The 21,683-nt window shown below is 40.3% G+C and overlaps 1 protein-coding gene across 5 annotated transcripts in view; it reads right to left on the bottom strand.

The window, feature by feature from the left end:
* Positions 1-1,424: 1,424 nt before the first annotated feature.
* rab11fip5a (RAB11 family interacting protein 5a (class I)) overlaps positions 1,425-21,683 on the bottom strand; it is a 37,062-nt gene continuing 16,803 nt past the window's right edge. For 4 of the 5 annotated variants that reach the window (XM_044166212.1, XM_044166214.1, XM_044166217.1 and 1 more), the window contains 5 exons: positions 17,594-18,105; positions 14,499-15,081; positions 7,471-10,011; positions 5,186-5,342; positions 1,425-4,281 (listed from right to left, as the gene is read on the bottom strand). In XM_044166212.1, coding sequence (XP_044022147.1) covers positions 4,024-4,281; positions 5,186-5,342; positions 7,471-10,011; positions 14,499-15,081; positions 17,594-18,105 — 4,051 coding nt within the window. In that variant the 3' untranslated portion in view covers positions 1,425-4,023. The remainder of the gene's footprint in view (positions 4,282-5,185; positions 5,343-7,470; positions 10,012-14,498; positions 15,082-17,593; positions 18,106-21,683) is intronic. The other variant, XM_044166215.1, reaches the window with a different exon arrangement.

The following is a 21,683-nucleotide window of genomic DNA, read 5'->3' as shown; positions in this document are numbered from 1 at the left end:
GAACACAAATCCTCCCCACATTCATTACAACACAGACTTCAGCCTGGAATATTATGACAGAGTTGAATCAACACCTCAAGAGCAGTTGTTTTAGATTTTAATGTATATTATTTATGATTTAATGTACAATGACTGCATGTGTCTGTGTTATTCTGCCCATCCCCTGTAGGTAGACAGTAGCAGTAATAGTATGGTGAACTGACACTGAAGTTATGTTCTCTGTATGGTCTACTGGGAATTTGGGGGTTTTCAATGTACATACATACATAATAAGACATTATATATATATTTATCCTTAGAAAAAAACATGGGACTTTATCCTGTCATGTGAAAGATATTTCACATTAAGCACATGTGGATCACCCTTCCACATGTGCAAAATTCACACGTTGACAGATTTTCAGATATTTCAGATGTGAAATCAAATGTGAATACATCAATTTCACATTCAATATTAAAGGGGCACCGCATTCACAATTTTCACGTGTGATTATTTCACATACAGCCACATGTGGTTCATTACATGTGAAGCACATATGGCATATGGGGCTTTCAGACATTTCATGTAAAAAAAATGTTGATAAATGAAGGATTCAGTGCTGCATTTCTCCAGCAGAATATGGTTCATGGCAGTGTGGTGAAGGCTTTAAAACAGTATAATAGAATATCAATCCAGAAATGTAATGTAGGGGGTTGTATAAGGGGGGCATGGACTCACGACCTCAGCGTTTCTAAAATCCAGGCTTCAGACCTGCTTGCGATAGTTAGTGTCCTATAATAAGATTTTAGTTTTATTTATATAGCCCAATATCACAAATCACAATTTGCCTCAAGGGGTTTCATTTCAACACCCAGTTTTTCTCCAGTCAAAATATCCCAACTGGACTTGATTTTGATTGGCTCTCCTCACAGCATTGGTCACATAATGACTGTCAGTATTGTGACAGTTCTGCCACAGAGCATCAGGGTCATTCAATAAATACTCTTGTGTTAAACACCACTGCAGTGACATACATATACATCACTTTTGATATGACAAGATAAGTAGCTTTTGTGTTATTAATTAATGTGTTCATGAGTGATATTATCTGAAGGAAAACCAGCTATAAAACTGGGTAAGGGTTGAAGCTTACAATGCATTAAATTAATTTCTGTTAAGAAGTAGCAAACAATTAACATAATAACATAAAAGCTCCTTTTGTTACATGATTACCAAAATGTTTTGTACATTTCTCATTGCTAATAAAAGAAGGAAAAAAAGAGCTGAACAAATTCAGGTATTTTACCAACAAATGGAGCTCGCTATCAGAAACAAACACTGAATGCAAACGTAAAACCCCCCTCTGTAAACAACAAATTACCACAATCAGCCATGTGAAAAAACACACCCAAACACACCCCAAAGAAAGATTTACAACCAAAAATACGGTGAGCAAGAAACACAAAATATTCTTTATTAAATATACAAAATTTGTGAAACAGAATTGCATCACGAATTGTAAACTTTCCAATCTTACATACTACCTTAAGCACACTCCACTGGCTACACAATCAAGGACAAAATACAATCAATTTAAACTTAAATAAAAACTTTTAAAATGGAAGACATGGAGGAGGACGTTTATTCTTGCGCATCATAAGTGCCGAGTCACATTTAATATGTCTCTAAAGTCATCTATGCACTTGATATTGTGATTGCACAGCAGAACTGAGATGACAAGACGGTTCTGGTTGTTTTTGTATGCTGCAAGCTCACTGGAAAAATCAACGTTGTGGTGTCAAAGTAGGCCAAGTGCTTAATTCACAGAGCGATTAGAAAGTGCAGTACGGTGTAAAGTAGACCTAACTATACCAATATCAACAGACAGGTACAGTAGAGTTATGTTCTGAAGGTTAAGTAGTGCAAGGACATCCACAAATGCTGTTAAAAGTGGCATCATATCAGAAAACTTTATGGTGTATCAATCTGCTCCATAGATTAAGTTTCAAGGCTTTTTTTTTTTGGCATTTCACATCACTGTTACTGCTCATTTTCTATTGGTATGCATACAATTTCTTTTTGTGCAGTGATCTAAACAATATCAAAACAAAGCATGAAAAAAAAAAAAAAAAAAAAAAAAAACATTCAGTGAACGGATGGCTTTTCTTTTTCAAAACCTGCCCCGAGCCCCGGCAAGTAAAATGAAGTGCTAGATTCTTTCTGTATGTCAAAACAAAACAAAAATAAGGCAGCCTTTGGCATTTCAATACGGCATATATGCTGTAAAATGCTGTATATATCCCTTTGTAACACCTGAAAGCAGTAGCAATATGCATGCTGGAGCAGAAGCAGATGTGACACACAGACACTGGGGGAGCGGAGTCAAGTACCAGTATGTTGCAGGCATTTTCGCAACAGTGGAGTCATGTTGATAACACATCCGTGGGAATGCAGAAGCATGAGATCAGAAAAGCTGTGATGGTTGATCTTGATACTGGCTGATACTGTCTTCACCTGATAACACTGTGACCCATACAAGAATCAGTTAGCTTATTAGGCTGAGCATTATGGGTAACTTCAAGACATGCCCATTTAACAGAAGAAGAAAAAGTAGGGGGGAAAAAAGGAGGAAGGAACAAGCAAAACATAACAGCACATATCGTGCGTAGAAAATTAAACCATTCACTTGCTGGCTAAGAACACTTTTGAACATTCATAAGCTACAGTCAGTTCCCAGTGATGTGCACATGACAAGGCTGAACTCTCACACCACTCATTTGGTTTGTAGTCAGAGCACTTGATATTTATTAGGGAACATTTGTAGAGTGTCAATCCAAAACATATACACCTTCTGGAAAAAGTGAAGCCAATCACAGAAGTGCCTTACTGTATTAGAAACATACTGGTGGTTTAGCATGCATTTTCCTCATTAACCAAATATGGTGTATACTTTTTCTACTGCAGACTATTTTCCGAAGCACACTTGAAGATAATGGATTTATTTCCTTCCTGCTAAGCAGCCATTGGTTTCAATTCATTTCAGTTAAAGGAATAGCTCGACATTTAGGGAAATATGCCTGTTTACCTTCTTGCCAAGAGTTAGATGAGAAGATCGATACCTCTCTCAAATCAGTCATTTTGTTTATTATTCCATTAATCAAGAAAATAATTGACAAATTAATTGAAAATGAAAATAATAATTATTTGCAGACCTACAATATAGCTCGTGGGTGCAATGCTTTCTGGCAACTGAATCTTGCATCTTGTCTAACAGAGCATTTTTGCATTGTTTTGAGAAGGGTCCCTGCTCTCAACTGCAACTATGAAATTAAAACAAAGCATCAAAATGTTCACTGTGATGGATTATTGTCTTCAGCAGGTTTCAAGTCACTTCAAGTTGATTTGCATGCTGCACTGAAATGAACTGAAACCAATGGCTGCCTTGAAGGTATAAAATCAATCTACACCTGATGGTATGCTAAAGAAATGGCCAGCAGCAAGTATATGTAATTTGTAGTTAATGGGCCAAAACATGCAAAACCAGAGTGGCCCTTCAAGTTGTTAGCTCCCCTCTCCCCACAGAACTCTGTATGTTTTTGAAACATTTGCGTGAGGAGTTAGTTGGATATACAGTGTTATGGACTGAAACTCTACCATTTCTCTCTTTTTTGATAAGGTGATAGAAGTGACAGGTGAGGTGAAAAGGAGGAATCAATGTTTCTACAATCAGGATCCCAAAATGGAAGCATCTGGGTCTTGAACCCACTGGGCTCACTCCTCTGTGAACTTAAAACCAACTGGCTGTGTGAACCTGAAAACAACCTGAGGACCCGCTACATTCAAAACCGCCCGAACCAAACCCTTCGACGAGGACGTGTTTCAGCACAGTAAAGCACGCCATCTGGAAAACATCACCTCGACATCTCTCAGTGCCTAGATATTTGTATCAAAAAGGACAGCATAGCAGTGAAAAGACTAAAGAGCTGTTGTGGAGGTTAGAGTGAACAGATGCGGACTGAACTGCAAACCCTTTCCCCCGTTCGTCACTTTAACTTGGAACGCACTTGCAGGAGAGTGGGCTTCTGCTCCATGATGCGCACCAGCAGCGTGTCAATGTAGTCCTCCAGATCCTTGACCTGTGGCTTCAGCTTCTTCAGCTCCACCTCCCGCTTAGCCAGCAAACTTTTCTGACGCTCAAACTCCGCCTTCTGCCTCTCCAGATCCGCCTCCCGCTGCACCAGCAGGGCGACAAGTTCACTGTGGGTCAGATGATAGTACGAGCCCGCTCCCTCTGTCAGAGACTGAAGACAGGGAGAGAAACAGACAGACAGGGAGGAAGAAGAATCAAAGTGTAACAAAAGTAAGAACAGTTTGATGTCTTTTCATTGGATTTCCGAAAGTGGAGCCCTTTGTCTGTTCAGCCGTACGGATGATCACTGCTCATACTAACTACATTGTTCTTTAATTTATTCCAAACAAATCAGAAACTTAATAAAACATAACTCTCTGTGCACCACAGCATTTATCCCAAGAAAGTTTCGAACAGTAAATGCAAAAACTTTAATGAACAGATTTTTTGTTTATTTTGAACCTTTATTTATTCAAGAGAAATTGGACCTTCTGGTCACAAGCCCCCTTCTCTGACCTTTAGGCCATCACTGCCCCTGTTTTATTATTTAAAAAGAGATCAACATTACAGTATTTAGATCATGTAAGTAAATTATGTAAAAACTAATGTAATTTTTAATAGGTTATTTTCCCCCTTGTTTTCCAAGTCACCTGCTAGTCAGCTGCTGGGTTCTTACAAAATCCACAATAATGAATAAAATCTCATCACTCTTTTGTTACTTAATGTAGTGTCCTACAACATCCTCACTGAAGGAAAACATGGCGATATCAAACTGCCTGAAATCAAACTTTAAACCTGCCTAAAATCTATATACCTGAAGGTAAGAGTACGTAATATTAAGATAGGATTTTTTTTAAAGAAATTATATGTTTATAAAACTATGGCTGATTTTGATCTTTACACCAGTTCTATTGGCAACTTTAAGTTATTATATGTTTACCTGTTTGTTTTTACTCCCTGATTGTTGCCAGTTTGCAACATCAGAAAACCTCAGAAATCAAACACATAGTTACTGTTGTTTGCCTCTGAAGGGCAGTATTGCAGTACCATTATATCATTATTGTAACATACTGTACCTTCTTCCTGTCTGTCTCCTGCTCGGTGAGCTGGCTGCTCCTCCCCGGGTGGATGGTGGACTTGAGCTTCTCCAGGCCGGTGGCCAGCACTGACCGGCCCTCAGTCCGCTTCTCCTCAGCCAGCATGGCAGTGGTCAGGGGCTTCACTGGGTGCGGGCTGGACAGGATGACAACAAGCAGCACCATGTACGGTCAGGTATCCCACTTCATACGACAAAACACCCCTGTGGCTTTTTAGTTTTATGTAAAAGACTTTCAGGTGATGTAAGGACTCCATCTGGCTGCCATGCTGGAGGTCTGAAAGTCTGGAGTCTGTCTGAAATTATCATTCATTTGAATTTAAATATTTTTTCCTTCCACTGATTTTTTTTTTTTTAAGTACTAGAGGGGGATGGTTTGTGTTGTGTGTAATTTTCAGAGTAAAATCTTTTAAGTGGCCACTTACACAGCTAAATAAAAGTAAACATGCTTGTGGCTGTGGGTGATACTCTAGGCTTATTTTAATGAATGCAGAATATAATGTTTTAACACTTTTAGTGTTACTGACATTCAGTGCTTATTAGCATTTAAATGTTATTATCAAGATGTATTAAAATAGACCATGAGAATCACCTACAGTTAACCATCAAACTACATGCATGTTTTTATCGTTACTTACTACTATCGATTCTCAACCTTGGGTTCGGGACCTTCAGGGGATCCACAGATAAATCTGAGGGGTCATAAGATGATTAAAATGGATATGAAATAAAGAAAAAAATATTTCTGCTACAAAAGATGATTAAAGAGATAAAGAATGAAGAAAAACATTTCTGCTGCATAAAATTTCTTTTTTCAAATGTTTGCTTTTTTCTTGTTAAAAACTGGATTATTTCACTTTATCAAGCCTAAAAGTCTTTCAAATGAAACAATGTGAGAAGGAACAACTCACTCTTTAGTTAAAATGAGTCAGTCCATAATGTTCACACTGTCCACACTGAAGCCATAACATGTGGTGAGGGGTCACAAGCTGAAAAGGTTACAGTGAGCTTTTATTCTGAAAATCACACAAAACACAACCCTAGTTTCCTTTGGGAAATTTTGATGATAAATAAAAGTATCACAATAATCAAAAATTCCCTCTTCAGCAAATTAAGTTTGTTTGAGTTTTTTTAGTTGTTTTTCAACACAGAACAATCTTACATGTGCTAAAAAGATGCCACTGTCTTGCTGTTTAATTAAATCAATTTGCCTGCTGACCAGTTAGCTGGCAAACAACCAGAAATCAGCTCTTTGTTCAGGTCAACTTAAAGGATCTTCTCAAACTACAACTATACACTAGCACAGGAAAGACAGTTTCCTGTGTCAGTGACCTACATTTACAAGGAAATCTGTCTTATCAAACCACTCACTTATTGCAGAAACTTGCATTCACACAACCACAATCTTTGTCACATATGTCTTTCTTTGGCCCAGGTGATAAAGGTTTATCCATTGTTTGAGCACAACAGTTTGTCGTCTGGACCTCCAGGATGACACCAGACATGGATGCTAAAGATCAACCTTTTAAAATCCCAGAAACTTCATTTTAGTGTTCAAGAGTAAAGCAGGTTAGACATGTGTAAGACTCCTCATTAAAGGAAATACTGGTGAAAATTGAAATTAAATGAGTTCAAAACTGAGAGACTTAATTGCATGCGTTGGTGCAATCAAACATGTAGAAATTGTGTTAATGTGTTATTCCCCTAAGGTGAAAAGGAAATGCTATCAGAGACACAACAACACCTTTTTTGCTTGGTATGAAGGCTGGTTTCTGGTTGAGATTTTGGCAAATATGTGGCTGGGTGAGAACACTAGCTAGCCCTGTGGGGAGGGGGTGGTGGTGTGTGTATGTGTGTGTGTGTGTGTGTGTGTGTGTGTGTGTGTGTGTGTGTGTGTTGGGAGGGGGAGGTGGGGGGTGGTAGGAATCGGGGCAAAATAATAACTGCTAATTGGCCCGAGGCTCTGTTTCCCCTCCCGTTACCACAGAGCCAGGACACACACAAAACACCTGCAGAGGAGTCCTGTTAACACCAGTGTGTGTTTGTGTGTGTGTGTGTGTGTGTGTGTGTGTGACAATGTGATGAAAAAGAGAAGGTCACACCACAAAGGAGAAACCCCTTGAGAGTCGGCGGCACATAAGAAAAGCAGGCGGAAGCAGAGTGGCAGAGTGAGACTGAAGAGATGACAGGGTAGAAATTTCTGGAAGTGGGAAAAAGAGCTTCCTCTCCACCTTTTCACCGAGCACTGAGCATGTGCAACCTCACCTGTTCTGCTGATTGGCTGCCTGCTGCTGGGTCTCCTGAAGCATTGGCTTTGGCGCCACAGCTCGTGCCGTGCTGGGTGGTGACCTCGCTGTAGCATTGGCAAGGGGAGGGAGCAAACAGAGCGCTACAAGGGAGCTACTACTGTCAGGAGTTAGAGAGGGAGCAAAGGAGGTCAGAGAGGGGAGGTCAGGGCCAGGCTGACCTGAAGAGGACTCCTGTATCGCACCGGGATCACTCCCAAAGGATGACAGGAGGAGCTCGTCAAAGACAGGTGTCAGTGTGCCCTCAGACTGGGAGCGGTGTAGCGTAGCACTTTGTGCCTGAGGGCATTTCGAGAACATGTCACCTAAGACGATATGCTGACTTTCCACACCTCCTTCTGTAAGCTTCCTTGAATTACAGTTCACACAAGTGTCTGACGATGTCACAGAGAGACCGAACTCATCCCCTATCATGAAACTTGGCTGAAGAGTTGCCGTCTTGTCCTCAGCTCCACTGAAGGATTCTTCAAATTGGTCCATTTGGTTGTATTCTTCGTTAGATGGCTTGCATGCATTAGTGAAATCTTCTTGGCCTGACGCAGTATCAGAAGTCACCTGAATCTCACTCAGCTCACCACAGAGCGTTGAGTTCGCAGAGTGTAGCGTCTTGTTTGGCTCTGAGCCGCTGGAGCATTTGGAGGACGGATGAGACTCACATGTTTGGTAATCCTGTGAGTCGGCGCTGACATAAAGGCTTTGGAGAAAGCTGCTGGTGCTCTGATAGGACACCCGAGTATGTAACAGTGTGTCATCAAAGTCTTGGCTAGGACTGTTCACGATGTGACTGGTGTTGAGGAAATCACCAAAAAGCCTGAATGGTATAGGAGAACGCTGGCTTACATCCTGCATTCCTAAACTAGTGCTCTCAATGGGCAAATCCGACGAACTCTGCCTTACCTCAGGGGAGGAGGTTGTGATGTATAACGATGGGTGTGTGGAGCAGAGTTCATCAACTGGAGTCACATAAGTCCTCACATCTGTAGTGTTACTTATGGATACAGAGGAATCATTTAACGCTTTTGAAAAATCCTCTAGAGATCCATTGAATTTACCTATGCCTTTCATTCCATTTTCATTGTCAGACTGTAAAGAGACGATGGATTTTGGCTGTAGTTCTGAGAGGTTTGGTGCCTGAGTAACAGCATCCTCAGTTCCCGACTCTCTTGCAGAGATCACAGGCTCCTGATGTTTAAGCACTGGGGGCTGCAGTGCCAATGACCCCTCCAAACCATTTAAATCTACCTTTTCATTATCATCCCTGTGCTGAATAACAATGTGCTGGGCTACATCAACTAAAGACAGATCATTTGACCTGTCAGTAATGTCATCTTCAGATTCTGATGGCTTTACATTTTTTACCACAGCTGACTCATATGATTTCTCAAAGCTGCGGATGTTGCTTTCAAAGTTCTGTGCCTCAGCTTCCTCTGAGGAGGATGCAGAGAATTTGTCCGAAGAAGAGAGACAGGAGAGGAAATCCTCTTCTGCTGAACTGCCGAGACCTGAAGAACCAGGATCTGGGGAGCTACTGTTGAGCTTTACGGACGAGGTATGACAGGGAGCTTGATGCATATTAGTGTCGGTTAATTCATTTGTGTTAGTAGCACTGTTAGCTTGATTAGTTTCATTGCAAGCAGCCAGTTTTGGTGAGTTAGCGGGAGTATTTAAAGTTAAGTTGTCACTCTGAAAGCTTGTCTGCTCTGGGATTGTCTCAAGGAATTGTGCAAATGTATCAAAGTGATATGTGTTAGTTTTGGTCACCTGGCTGATGGCTTTATGTGCTTCGAATACAAATTCTGTGCAAGGCCGATGATGTAGTGCGTCATTCACACCTGTGTTTTGATCAGCATCTGTTAATAGTAATGCTCCTTTATTATTGCAGTGTTCCAGTGGATGGTCACCGGGTGTGTTTTGCTGTGTTTTGCAATCTGTGGTCAGATCCTCAGGAGACTGCAGCCTGCCAGCTGCAAACGCTTCAAAGGATTCATCCCACTCTGAATCCGGTTCCAGCTCCCCAGCAGACATAAAAGAGTTGGATGACTTCTCACTTAAAGGTTTCTCCCCTTCCGTGGGAGCTGGAGGAAGAGGTCGTTTCTTAACTTTGGCCATCACTTCACTCTTTGCATCTGTACCAATGACGGAGTCCTCTGTGACTGGGTTGTCGTGAATGAGGGTGAGGTTAGGGTTACTTGCCTGCGGAAAGAGTTGAGCTATGGGGGGCCGGGAACTGGAGAGATAGGGCAAAGGAGGCAGCAATGGTTTTAGGGGCTGAGCGGTTAGCATGTCTTCATAGAAAGGGTTGTGCTGGAGGAGAGAGAAGAAAGGGTTGCAGGGGGATATGGAAGGTGAAGTGGTCTGTGAGTGGCAGAAGGGGTTAGTGTGATGCAGTGGAGAAACCAGAGAGGCAGGATCTACAGGGGGACCCGAGGGGTGGTGACTAGGTGGGAGGGGTGGTGGGTAGGGTACAGTGCTGGGCTCTAGTTTAGGTGACACCACCAGGCTGTGAAAGGAAGGGCACACAGTCCTCTTGATTAGTGAGGATTGTTCACACAGCTGAACTACAGGCCTGCAGTACGTTTTCTGTCTAAAATCACATCTTAATCATACATTCTCACAGACTGGCTTGTGTTGTGTTACCCAATTTATTCAAAATGTACAGGCCTTTTAATTCCCTTAAACCCTGTTTTAATTCAGGCCTGGCAGTTTTGTTGCTTATAATAGATGTTTTCTTTATTGTTGCTTTGTATGGAAAACACCTTTAAATCTGCAGTAAATGATTTTTTTTGGCCACTTGGGGCAGCGCAACAAGCTGTAAACACAACAATGACATTTTTTCACCTTTTATAGTGAACTTGATAGCAAAGAGTTGCCAGTTTACATGTCCAGCAGACACTGAGCAACATTAGCATTCATTTGGAGTTTCTTCAGCCTGATGAGTCCAATGTTCACTCTTCTTTTAGCTCTGTTTTTAGTCTCTACCAGCTCCTGAGGGAAATATCTTTAGCTGCTAAATGCTCCACTTCACCAGCTAGTCGCTAACTTTTTCCATCTGCTGTTTGGTGCTGGACAGGTAGTGTACAGTGGGTTTTCAGAGCTTTTTTGCTGAAAACAGCTGCCTGCTGTGGACACGGCTTTGATGAGAGCATTGAGACTGAACCAAAACAGTAAAGCTGCAGGGAAACCAAAACAATGAGCTAAAAGACGCTAAAGCGCTCCATAGAGCTGAGGGAAACTACAGAGTCAGGTAATAACACGCTATGGGTTCATCACTACTAGCGACCCCTTTCACATTACAATTAGTCATTTAATCCATTTTATCCATTGTTAATATAAAATATTAATTAGTGCAGCTTGAAGCCCCTATGAATAGAATTGGAAATGTTTTTATTTTGGCAGACAGCAATGCACGCTGCCACGCCCCACAGATCCAACCTGGAGTTACTGAGATAAATGGGCTGAAATCAACACTTGCATTGATTTTCACCAGGATTTTCTATCTAACTAAATCTTTCTGTCAGAATAATTGGAAACATCTTAAAATCCCATACAAATTCTACATTCAATTTAACATGCATAACTGCTATGCAAACAGCAACAATCAAAATGTGTATATTAATTGTTTAAATCAATCATACACATTTTCATATGTTCAAAAACTGGCACCAATCCACATCCAAAACATACATCTCTGTGCCTCTTCTGTGTTTTCATTGGCCCATGATGTAATACTTTACAAGAGAAGTTGATGCAGCTGGGTGTAGTGATTACTTAGTGCTACTGGTGCCAACTTGGCACTTTTCCCCAAGGATCTAAAAGCATGTGGGTGTGTAGGCTGTGAAAATGTATAGTTACAGAGCTGGCAGAAAGGTAGAGTGTACTACGGTCCAGAATAGCTGACATCACTTCAACATGCTGGTGCTTATCTGTCCAATATTTTGTTTACGCTCAGTGTATATAAATATTATGATACTGTACTGATTTTTGGTCTTGGTTGAGTAAATTGATAAAAACATTAAAACTGTTTAAAGGTTCTTGCAGACCTGAATTAAAGATTATTTTTATATAAGTCAATACAAACTGCAAGAGCAATGCAATCAACAGAACAGTGAGCAAGAGAAAGTAGAGTGCAATAGGTGACACCTCCCAAATAAATTACCCAATTAAAAAGGTGGGGTATGCGATTCTGGAGAAATCCAGTACCATGACAAATACCATGATATAGAGTAAACAACAACACAGCAAGTAATATAACTAACGTTAGCTAGGTGGGGGTTAGCAAACTGTCGCTACAGTTGCTGCTGCGAAGCTAACAGCCAGAGAGGACGAGACGTTTCCCAGAGCAGCACAGAAGCTCCAGACAGCGATACTCACAACTCTCCTGCTACTGTAGCTAACATCACAACAACAGCATATCTAGGAAAACTAGAAAGTAATCTGAATGTCCATGGGCAAGTCATTTAACGTTATCTGACACACAAATTATGGCTGGAATAGTGTTGTGTGGCCACTTTGTTTGTTTCCCATTTACAGAGTGTGTACAAACACCAGAGTTTTTTTCAGCGCACACATTGAACGGACAGCTGGACCGTGAGGAGATATTAGCTGAATTTGACAAAAAGATGTGTATTGGAGTAGAATCGCATACCCCACCTTTAAGAATGTGCTTGTGTTAGAAGTGGAAATAAAATTAGATGGGGTTTTCTTCCCTCCCTTCTCCCTGCCCACACACACACATTACAAATGCATAGACAAAACCCCCACACACAAGACCTGTAAAAGAACAAGGATTATTCCAGCTCACATCATCATCTTTCCAATGATGATTATTACTGAACCATATTACAGTGTGCACAAGGCTTCAACTTGATAGAGTTCATTTCACAAGAGCAGCTCCCCTCCTCCATCTGCATTGCAGGTACCTGCTGTAACCAGAGACTGAGACCAGAAGCTGAGGAGGGATGTGTACAGAGCTGGAAGCAACTTCAAACGGCCATGCTGGTACACAGGAAGTGAAAAGTAAACAACTACTCTGATGACTGTTCAACATAATGCTACTTCTCTGAATATAGATTTTGAAAATTTGTATTTGGGTAAAATGTTTACTCCAATTTAAAAGGTCCAGTGTGTAAGATTTAGTGGCATCTAACGATGAAATTGAAGTTTGCAAACATTTGAATACCGTTCACCTAACCCTCCCCTTCCAAGCATGTAGGAGAAACTAGGGTGGCTGCGGAAACTCACAGTAAAACGCGAAAGGCCCTATCTAGAGCCAGTGTTTGGTTTGTACGTTCTGGACTACTGTAGAAAATGGCGGTGCAGCATGGCGACCTCCATGGAAGGGGACCCGCTCCCTATGTAAAAGCAGCTTATTCTAAAGTAATGAAAACACAACAATTCTTATTTTCAGGTGATTATTCACTAACAAACACATACTTATATTCCATTTCTGCCAATAGCTCCTCCTAAATGTTACACTGGACCTTTAAGCTTCTGTAAGTTTTACTGGATAATGCTTGAGATTTATGTAAGGAATAGCTGTTGTGTACCAAACAGCGAGATATCATGTAACCAATAAAATAGCCCTACTGTAAATACTACCCTTTAAAAGGAGTATTTTAACATCTTGGGAAATAGGCTTATCTTTCGAGAGTGAGATGAGAAGATTGTTACCGCCCTCATAGCTGTGTGTTAAGTAGCTGGAGCTAGAGGCAGGAGGAGATTAGCTTAGCATAAAGACTCTAAACAGGCGAAAACATCTAGCCTGGCTCTGTCCAAAGTTAAAAAATATACCTACCAACTCCTGGTTCATTAACATGTTGTATCTCATTTGTTTAATCCGCACACAAACAGAGATGTAAAAACGACAATATGTGGTTTTAGGGGGAATTAGGTGTTTTAACTATTTCTTAGTGAGTCGGGCGCAGTGACTTCCAGGAGTCTTGTCGTCACAGTGAGGTTGCCAAGTTTGGTTTTACCTCCGTGCCGGTGCAGAGACCTATATGAAAACCTTTGCTCACCTGCCGTATCTGGCAACCTGCGCAATAGCCCGAGACACTGCACAGAAGTACTGGGTTGTTCCAGCACGTAACTCCCCTTAACTAGACATTTTTGCATTTCTGTTTGTTTACAGATTTTTTTTCTGAACAAAATACATGCTAATTACTGAGATCTAGAGGTGTTGGTAGGCGTATTTTTGAACTTTTCACAGAGCCAGGCTAGCTGTTTTCCCCTTCGTCTAGTCTTTATGCTAAGCTAAGCTAAGCTAAGCACCTACTGACTCCAGCTCTGTACATAGACATGAGAGTGTCATCTAACTCTCAGAAAGAAAGTAGGTGTTTAAATTTCTTAACTATCTTAATTATCTAACTATTTCTTCAAAGTATTAGGTTAAATTATTTTTGAGACTGTGTCAGTGAGGTGATGGATTAAATTTTATGGTAATTTTTGAGGCTCTCTGTAGTTTGCAAAGTTGTTGTTGTATTAGACTGTATTATATCATAAGGTTATTTGTACTTTTATACGGCTTATTCATTTATTTTTACAGGGACAATGCATATTGATCGGCATCACTGTAAATGTGCCAGTGTTAGCCAAAAAGCAAATTACATATATCTGTAACTTTTTAATTATGAGCACGAATGTTTTCCTAATCTTTTTTTTTTTTTAAATTTCTATAAGTTAGTTAGTTTATTTTTTCAACTCGGCTGCTAAAATATCAGCCTACATAAAATACATTCTTTTGTGCCCCTATTTTTGCCAAATAAAACCAAAGTATACAGGTCACATGCAATAAGACACCTCAGTCTTTTGAGGCAGGGCAATCTAAACAGTACAGGTACAAACTCTCTGCGGGCTCTTGAGCAGTTTTTGACCTTGATTTAATCCATATTCATAGTGAAATGATAATTTATCATCTGTTTGATCTTAGAACAAATGAACCTGTCAGTGTGTGATTAGTCTTCTCTGTGATCACAGTGTGTATCTCACCTGGGTTTGCTGTGCGAGTCCTTTGATCCAAACCATCCCTTGTGTTTCTCCTCAGTGGCAGCAGGGGCTTGTTCAGACTCATCCTTGGACTGATTCTGCCCTTTCCCTGCAGACTCACTCCTCCCATGAGAGAACAAGTTCCTCCTCTGCTTTTTCCCCTGGCTTTCCGACTCCACCGTGGAGGAGGAGGCTTTAGGAAGAGCAGCCAGTCCCAACCGCTCCTCTTCACCCATCATGGGGCCACTTTGCTCCAGGGCCGCCGCTATGGCTGCCTTCTCCTCCTCGCCGGGCTTGTCAAAAGACCAGCGGCGCCCATCGCCGACAGGACCTTTGGGGAGGTCTGTGGACGCCCGCGGACTGAGATTCTGTAGAGACACGGAGAGAGGCAAAGACTTCTGCAACAGTCCCAGGCCTAAAGAATCTGCAGGTTTTCCTGAGCCTGGGTCCAGGGTCTGGATGTTGTAAGCATGGCTTCCATTAACGCACAGAGTGGGCTGAGGCACTGCAATGGTGATCTCACCGGCCTCATCACCAAACTCACATTTGAGAGAGGACGACCTGGGTGACGTGTTTGCCGTGTGCTCTGCAAAAACAAGAGGGAATAAAAAGAGGTAGAAAGGAGAGAGACAAAAAGGGAGAGTGAGAAAATGGATACAGATAATCAATGACTTTTCTAAATAAAATTTACTGTTAGCTTAATTGGGTGATAAAACCTTGTAATGGCTTTGACTGACAATATTTTCCACAGCAGCACGGGTCGGTATCACTGACAGGTGTAAGATTGATTGGAAATGGATTAAGTATAATGGGTACTGTTGCTCTGTGCCTCAAAGTGCAACATCTCTCCAATCCTATGCTACAATCAGGTGATTTAACAATGTAGATGGCACTCAGGGGAGCACATGCCTCCATAAAGTCTATACAACAACAAAATATAGCTGTTCCACATGTGGGATTTTAACTTGAAGTTAATTACTTCTATGCAGGAACATTATCAACTTGTTTCACAACAGAAGATGCACACATTTAACATTTATACTCTATATTAATATGTCATGATATTTACTACTATAAATACTATTTACTATAAAAAATATAATTCTGAAGTGTCTAAGATCTCTTTCTGTGACACACTTTGGTAAAGATTTTACTATAATTTATTTAGATTTAAGAACTGTGAACTACAATATCTCCATATGCAACACTAATATTTAATTGTCTCTAAGCACTATGTGGTGTTAGGGATGTCCTTAAACCAAAGTGTGAAGTTTTGGAAACATGTGTAGGGTGATTATGTTCCAGTTGGTAATGAGTGCTCCGGGATGGAGGATTTGCCTTTTCTTCGGCAAATGGTCCATTAGATTGCCTCATTGCACGTAATCCCCCGTTGTGAGCCTTTAAAAGGACTAGTTCAACATCTTGGGAAATACACATACTCGCTTTCTTGCCAAGAGTTAGATGAGAAGACTCTCTTATATTTGTCTGTTAAATGAAGCTACAGCCAGCAGATGGTTAGCTTAGCTTAGCATAAAGGCTGGAAACAGGGGTAAACAGATAGCCTGGCTGTGTCCAAAGGTAACAAAACCTGCCTACCAGCACCTCTAAAGCTCACTAATTAATGTTATAGCTCATTTGTTTAATCTGTTAAAAAACTGAAGAGTAAAATCGTGTTTTACTGGTTATATGCCGGACCATTTCTTGGAGTCTCTGGTTTCCTGGCAACCTCGTGGTGATGGCAAGTTTTTATATTGTTTCCCCCTGTTTCCTGCCTTAGTGCTAAGCTAAGCTAACCAGCTGCTGGCTGTAGCTTCATATTTTTGTTTTTTTTTTAGATTAGATTCAACTTTATTGTCATTACACATGTACAAGTACAAGGCAACAAAATGTAGTTTAGGTCTAACCAGAAGTGCAATATGCAAGTGCAGGATATAAAGTGTGTGCATAAATGCAGGATAGAGCAGTATAATGAAAATATTTTACAAGTGGTACTATGGACATTATATACAGATGGCATTACTATAAACAGAAGTATACTGATGGATATGTACAATAATGTACATATTTAGTGGATGGACGGGAAAGTAGTATCGATCTTCTCATCTAACCTTCAGCAACAAGCGAATAAAATGTCACACTATTCCTTTAAGTTTGTTGTGTAAATACATTTCTAACTTTTTAAGAGAATCTGCTAACAAAAGGTGAAACCATAACCCCCATTAACTTTCGTTAAGATAATTAAAAGAAAAATACAGAGTATTGGTGGCATCTTCCTGTTTTATACTCACCACTCCTGTAGCACCTACAAGCTAAGAAGTTTCAGTTTCACAGTCATCCAGCCATCCTTTTTCTCAATAGCGGAGTTTCCTTTTTACACTTACAGTAAATACAATTGACAAGCAACTTCATAAACGAGAAGAAAAACAAAACCTCTCAAACTACTATTTAGAAATAGTCTACATAAATTTTACATAAATCACCCTGAAACTATCCTTCAAGTTCTGCAATTGTATAGTGGTGGTAGAAGAAGATTAGTTAGAACTGAAATGATTCCTGACTGACATAAAAAATAATCAGCAATTATTTTGATAATGGATTAATGGTTTAAATAATTTTTCAAGTGAAAATAGTGAAAAAATGCCAAACATCCTCTGGTTCCAGGCAGGAATGAGATGATTTGCTGCTTTTCTTTGTCATATATCATCATAAACTGAATATGTTTGGGTTTTAGACTATTGGTCAGACAAAACAAGACATTTTAAGAGGTCACCTTGAACTCTAGGAAGTTGCAATTGTCATTTTTTCACTATTATTTGACATTTTATAGACTAAGGATAAATCAATTAAGAAATAATTAATTATAAAAATGATTGGCAGATTAATCGATAATGAAAATAACTGTTGGTTGCAGCCCTAGTTTAGTTGTCTGTTTTTGTTTTTGTTGCAGGGTTGTCCCACAAGAGGGAAACCTGAACCTGTCGACTATGAAGAAAAAGATGACTGTGAAGCTGAAAAGCTACCGTTGGACTAAATATGAGTATAATAGTCCAATATTCTTCAGTAAGTGATAACTTGACCTCTCTACTGGTCGCTCTCACCTGGGCTGTTATCGACTGTCAGGTTGCTGCTGTTACTAGGTGAGTTGGAGAGGTCAGAGACCACCACGCTGATGCCGGCCGTGGGGCTCAGGCTCCCACCCCGTGATGATGACTCACTGCTCTCCGAGCCTAGGGATGTGCTGGAACGAGTGTCTGATGACTTCCTCAGCTTCCCTCTCAGGAAGAAGGTCCTCATCTTGCTCCGCCGGGCTTCGCCCCCCTCGTCGTCCTCGTAATCTTCCTCCCCACCCCCATCGCTCGGCAGCCGTTGCCGAATCCGGTAAAGGGACCCTTGACCACTTGGTAGGACGGCCGACGAGGTGTCCTCCTCGCTGGATCTCTTCTTCCCCCTCATGCGCTCTTTCAGCTTGACGAAGGTGGAGGCGCCCTTGTCCTTCATGACGAGGTCGTACATGCTGGCTGTCAGGTTGTTTCGGGTGAAAAGGACGCTGACTTGAATGTCTCCTCGTTCCTTTTCCTTCTTCCCCGTCTTAGAGTTGAGCCTGTACCACCTGCAACAGGCAACAATCCATTTACAAGAGATTAATAGACACACTGTGTATATCATTTAGCAGTGAAACAATTAGTTATTCATCATTTAGTTGGTCATTTATCAAGCAAAAATGCAGAACAGTATTTGCGCTATGAGCTGTTGGTCAGATCATACAATTTTAAGCCACAACCTTGGGCTCTGTGATGGGCATTTTTCATACTCTTCTGACATTTTATAACCTAAATGGATTAATCAATGAATCAAAAACAGCACCAGAGCAACAAATTGATCACTAGTGAAAATATTCGTTAGTTGCAGCCCTGGTATCATTCTTTTAATATCCAAATTGGACTTCTGTACAAGTGCTTGCCCTGAATAGAGTTGCAGAGTGGAAGGAGCTATTTTGGTTGCCCCTGGTTCCCAGAAGTAAGAGACAATTTTCCCATAGACAGTGTGAGGTGACTCACAGTTGGAGCACTTCTATGGCTTGGGTCGGCATGAAACTCTACTGGCTGAATCATAAGTGCAAAAGGTTAACAACCGCGTTATATTATCTGATTTAAATATCCGATTCCTTGGCAACGGCGGCCGAGGCACAAAAGGTGTTGTAGTATTTAGACTTGTCTGCCATGCCAAATGACAGACAAAACATGATTTCTCAGAAACGAAGCTCAAATAATTAAAAAAGGTGAACATAAGTCCAGTGTTTCTATGTTAAGTAAAATTGATTATATTATTAAAAAAAAATGAATGGGAATACAGAATGGGGAAAAACACTCACAGAACAAGCAGTCTCTCCCACTTCACAACTCAATTATATGACAAAATGGACTTACGCATTAAATTCTTCAGTGTAATAATGGTTAAATAATAACTGAACAAGTGTGAAAAGTGTGATTTTGAAAACATGGCAGCATGCTCAGTTGAGTTTAGGATTCACAGTGTGGAAAAAGTATCAAATTACAAATGTACACATTTTTTACAATTTAAAATTACAGACACACACACACGAGAACTAATTGTAAGGTGTAATGACAATTCACCTCCCTAAAACACTTCACTGAGTCATTAATCAGTTCAGTGGGGTCATGAAATAATGTGAATGTATGTGTTATTATGAATGGGGGTTAATCTGTCCTCACACAGGGTAAGAGTGTGTGTGTCAGTGTCTTTGTCCTACTAATACCACAAGGCTGTGTGTGGCCAAACATCCCAAAATACTTTGAGAAGCCCTCTTGTTTTTGTTATCAGATCCAGTAAGCAAGAATAATGAAGTAAAACAATGCTCATTTCTGATTTAATAGTGAGTGCCCTACATAAATATGACAGACCCTGAATGAAAAACTGATCGCCCCAACTATAAATCCCTTTACTGGACGAGCAAAGATGAGCAGTTCTTAGAAATGCTGTAAATCAGTGGGTATTACAGCGCCAACAAGTTCACCACATGGTGACTCATGGGAAAGTCTCATCTGGTCTGGTCTGTGACTGGTTTAAAAACATAATATGACAGAAAAATCCCCCAGTTAACATGCGTTTTTGACACTTGGTGCTGCCAAAGTGAAGTTATCAGCGCAGGGAGGAGGACTGAAACTGGACGTGAAACCAAGACCTGCTTTTATTTTTTCACTTCCTGTGCTGTTGGGCTATTTTCACCTCACACCTCGACCACAGCGCCTTTCTCTATTGTTCATATATAAGCACTATGAGGCTGAGTGACACATAACTGCCCAGATTTTGCAATCATTTTCTAATAGAGTACAATTTTACATAGTTCCGTTTGTAGGTTAAACTGTATATTCAGGCTCTAAATTCAAGGTTTAGTTGACTCCATATAGAGTGGCTTTACAGAAATATACAGAATAAAAGACCAGACTACAGTCGATCCCACTAAAATGTGAATAATGTGCATATGCAGACATCTTTTCCAAACATAAATGTTGTTGAAAATACAGTTTAAATGAAAACATTAAACAACTGTGTCTTTGATGAATATGAAATTATATGGAGCTAATTTTGTAATCAGTTTATGTGGTTGTGAAATTCTAAAAAAGATACCTTCAAGTGTTCAGTCTTAATGCACAAATATAAAACAGGATGTCAGATGGGTTGGAGGTTAAGTAACCTAAATGCTGCTTCATGAACAACAAAAGTGTCCCAGTCTGTTCAGTCAACAAGAAAATCTAAATGTCATGCTATGGAAAGCCAAATGTGCGACTGAAGAAAAGTTACAAGAATGGAGGTTTAAACATCAAAGACGAGACATGAAAGCTGCTACATTAAAGAAAACAGAGACTAAAGCAAACCCACTGATGCATGAATGATCTGAGAAAGGAACCTCACACAGTTACTGCACAGCTATCTTAGAAACCAGACAAACCAAACCTACAGAGTGACAATGCAGAAACTCAGCGAGGAAGAAATTTTACACAGCTCACAACCCAAACACCTTTAAATATAGGCTGTAGCTGGTATGTTCATTAAAACTCAGCTGTTAGTTTGACTGGGGATCTTTTAATTCAGCCAAAATGTGATTTTAAAAACTGTGAATCAATATTGTGTATTAAGGCTGCCATTATTTGTGCAAATATTTTTTTATTTCATAGAGCATCATGGGAAACTAAAGATCTTACAGCAAATACTGTGGCAACAGTTAACATACCTGTTAACAGCTATTCACATTTAGTATTGTAGCATGTTAGCATGCTAATGTTAGAATGTTATCATGATCACAGTTAGCATGTTAGCATGCTAGTATGTAAGTTTTAGCAGGAAAGTAGAGCTGGGCGATATGGAATCATTATCAAAATATTAATCCAGATTTTTTGTCCGATATCTCTGCCTGTATTTTCTTAGTTTCTTATTAGTTTGCTGTGTTCGGGACGTTTCTGGGCGTCAGCCTTTGGGCAGTGGTGTGTAACTGTCCTCTGCTCTGTCTGTGTGCAGGGCTGTGTGTCTGACTGGCCGAGGGCGGGACTGAGCTACAATCGCTCACAGTGCAGAGGCCACAGAGCGGACAGGATGACGCCTGGCTTCGGCTGCATTCAATGTGGCTCCTTCCCGCAGGATTGTGTGGATCTGTGGGTGATTTTATTTGTTCTCGCCAACGTTGCTCTCTCTCTTCATTCACTCTCTAGCTCGCTCTCTCTCTCTCTCTCCCCTGTTGAGACGGGCCAACTTTGAATCATGTTTGCAAACAGCAACCAAAAAATCCTACTTATTCTGCCTTTAAATAACTTTTTTTTGTTTTCCAGCTTGCTCAGAATCATTATTTTGAAAAACAGAAATTTAGAACGATAACATGACAGGATCATATCATTAAAATATGATTTTTATAAGAAAGATTAATGATAATACTGATCAGTATTATCATGATTTATTTTAGTGTAGTTGTCAAGCCCTACATTTACTAACATTAGCATGTTAACATACGTTCAGTTAGCATCAAACGTTTAACATATTAACTAAACATTAAATAAACAGCTAATGTTACAAGTTAGCATGATAACATGCTATTGTCAGCATATTGCCAACATCATAATGTTAGCATGCTACACTATGTTAGCATTAATCTCAAACTACACGTGAGGCTGAGCA

This window comes from Siniperca chuatsi, linkage group LG15 (assembly GCF_020085105.1).
Source record: "Siniperca chuatsi isolate FFG_IHB_CAS linkage group LG15, ASM2008510v1, whole genome shotgun sequence".
Classification (NCBI taxonomy): Eukaryota; Metazoa; Chordata; class Actinopteri; order Centrarchiformes; family Sinipercidae; genus Siniperca; species Siniperca chuatsi.
Note: the sequence above shows the minus strand (reverse complement) of the source record. Positions and strands in the feature narration are given on the sequence as shown.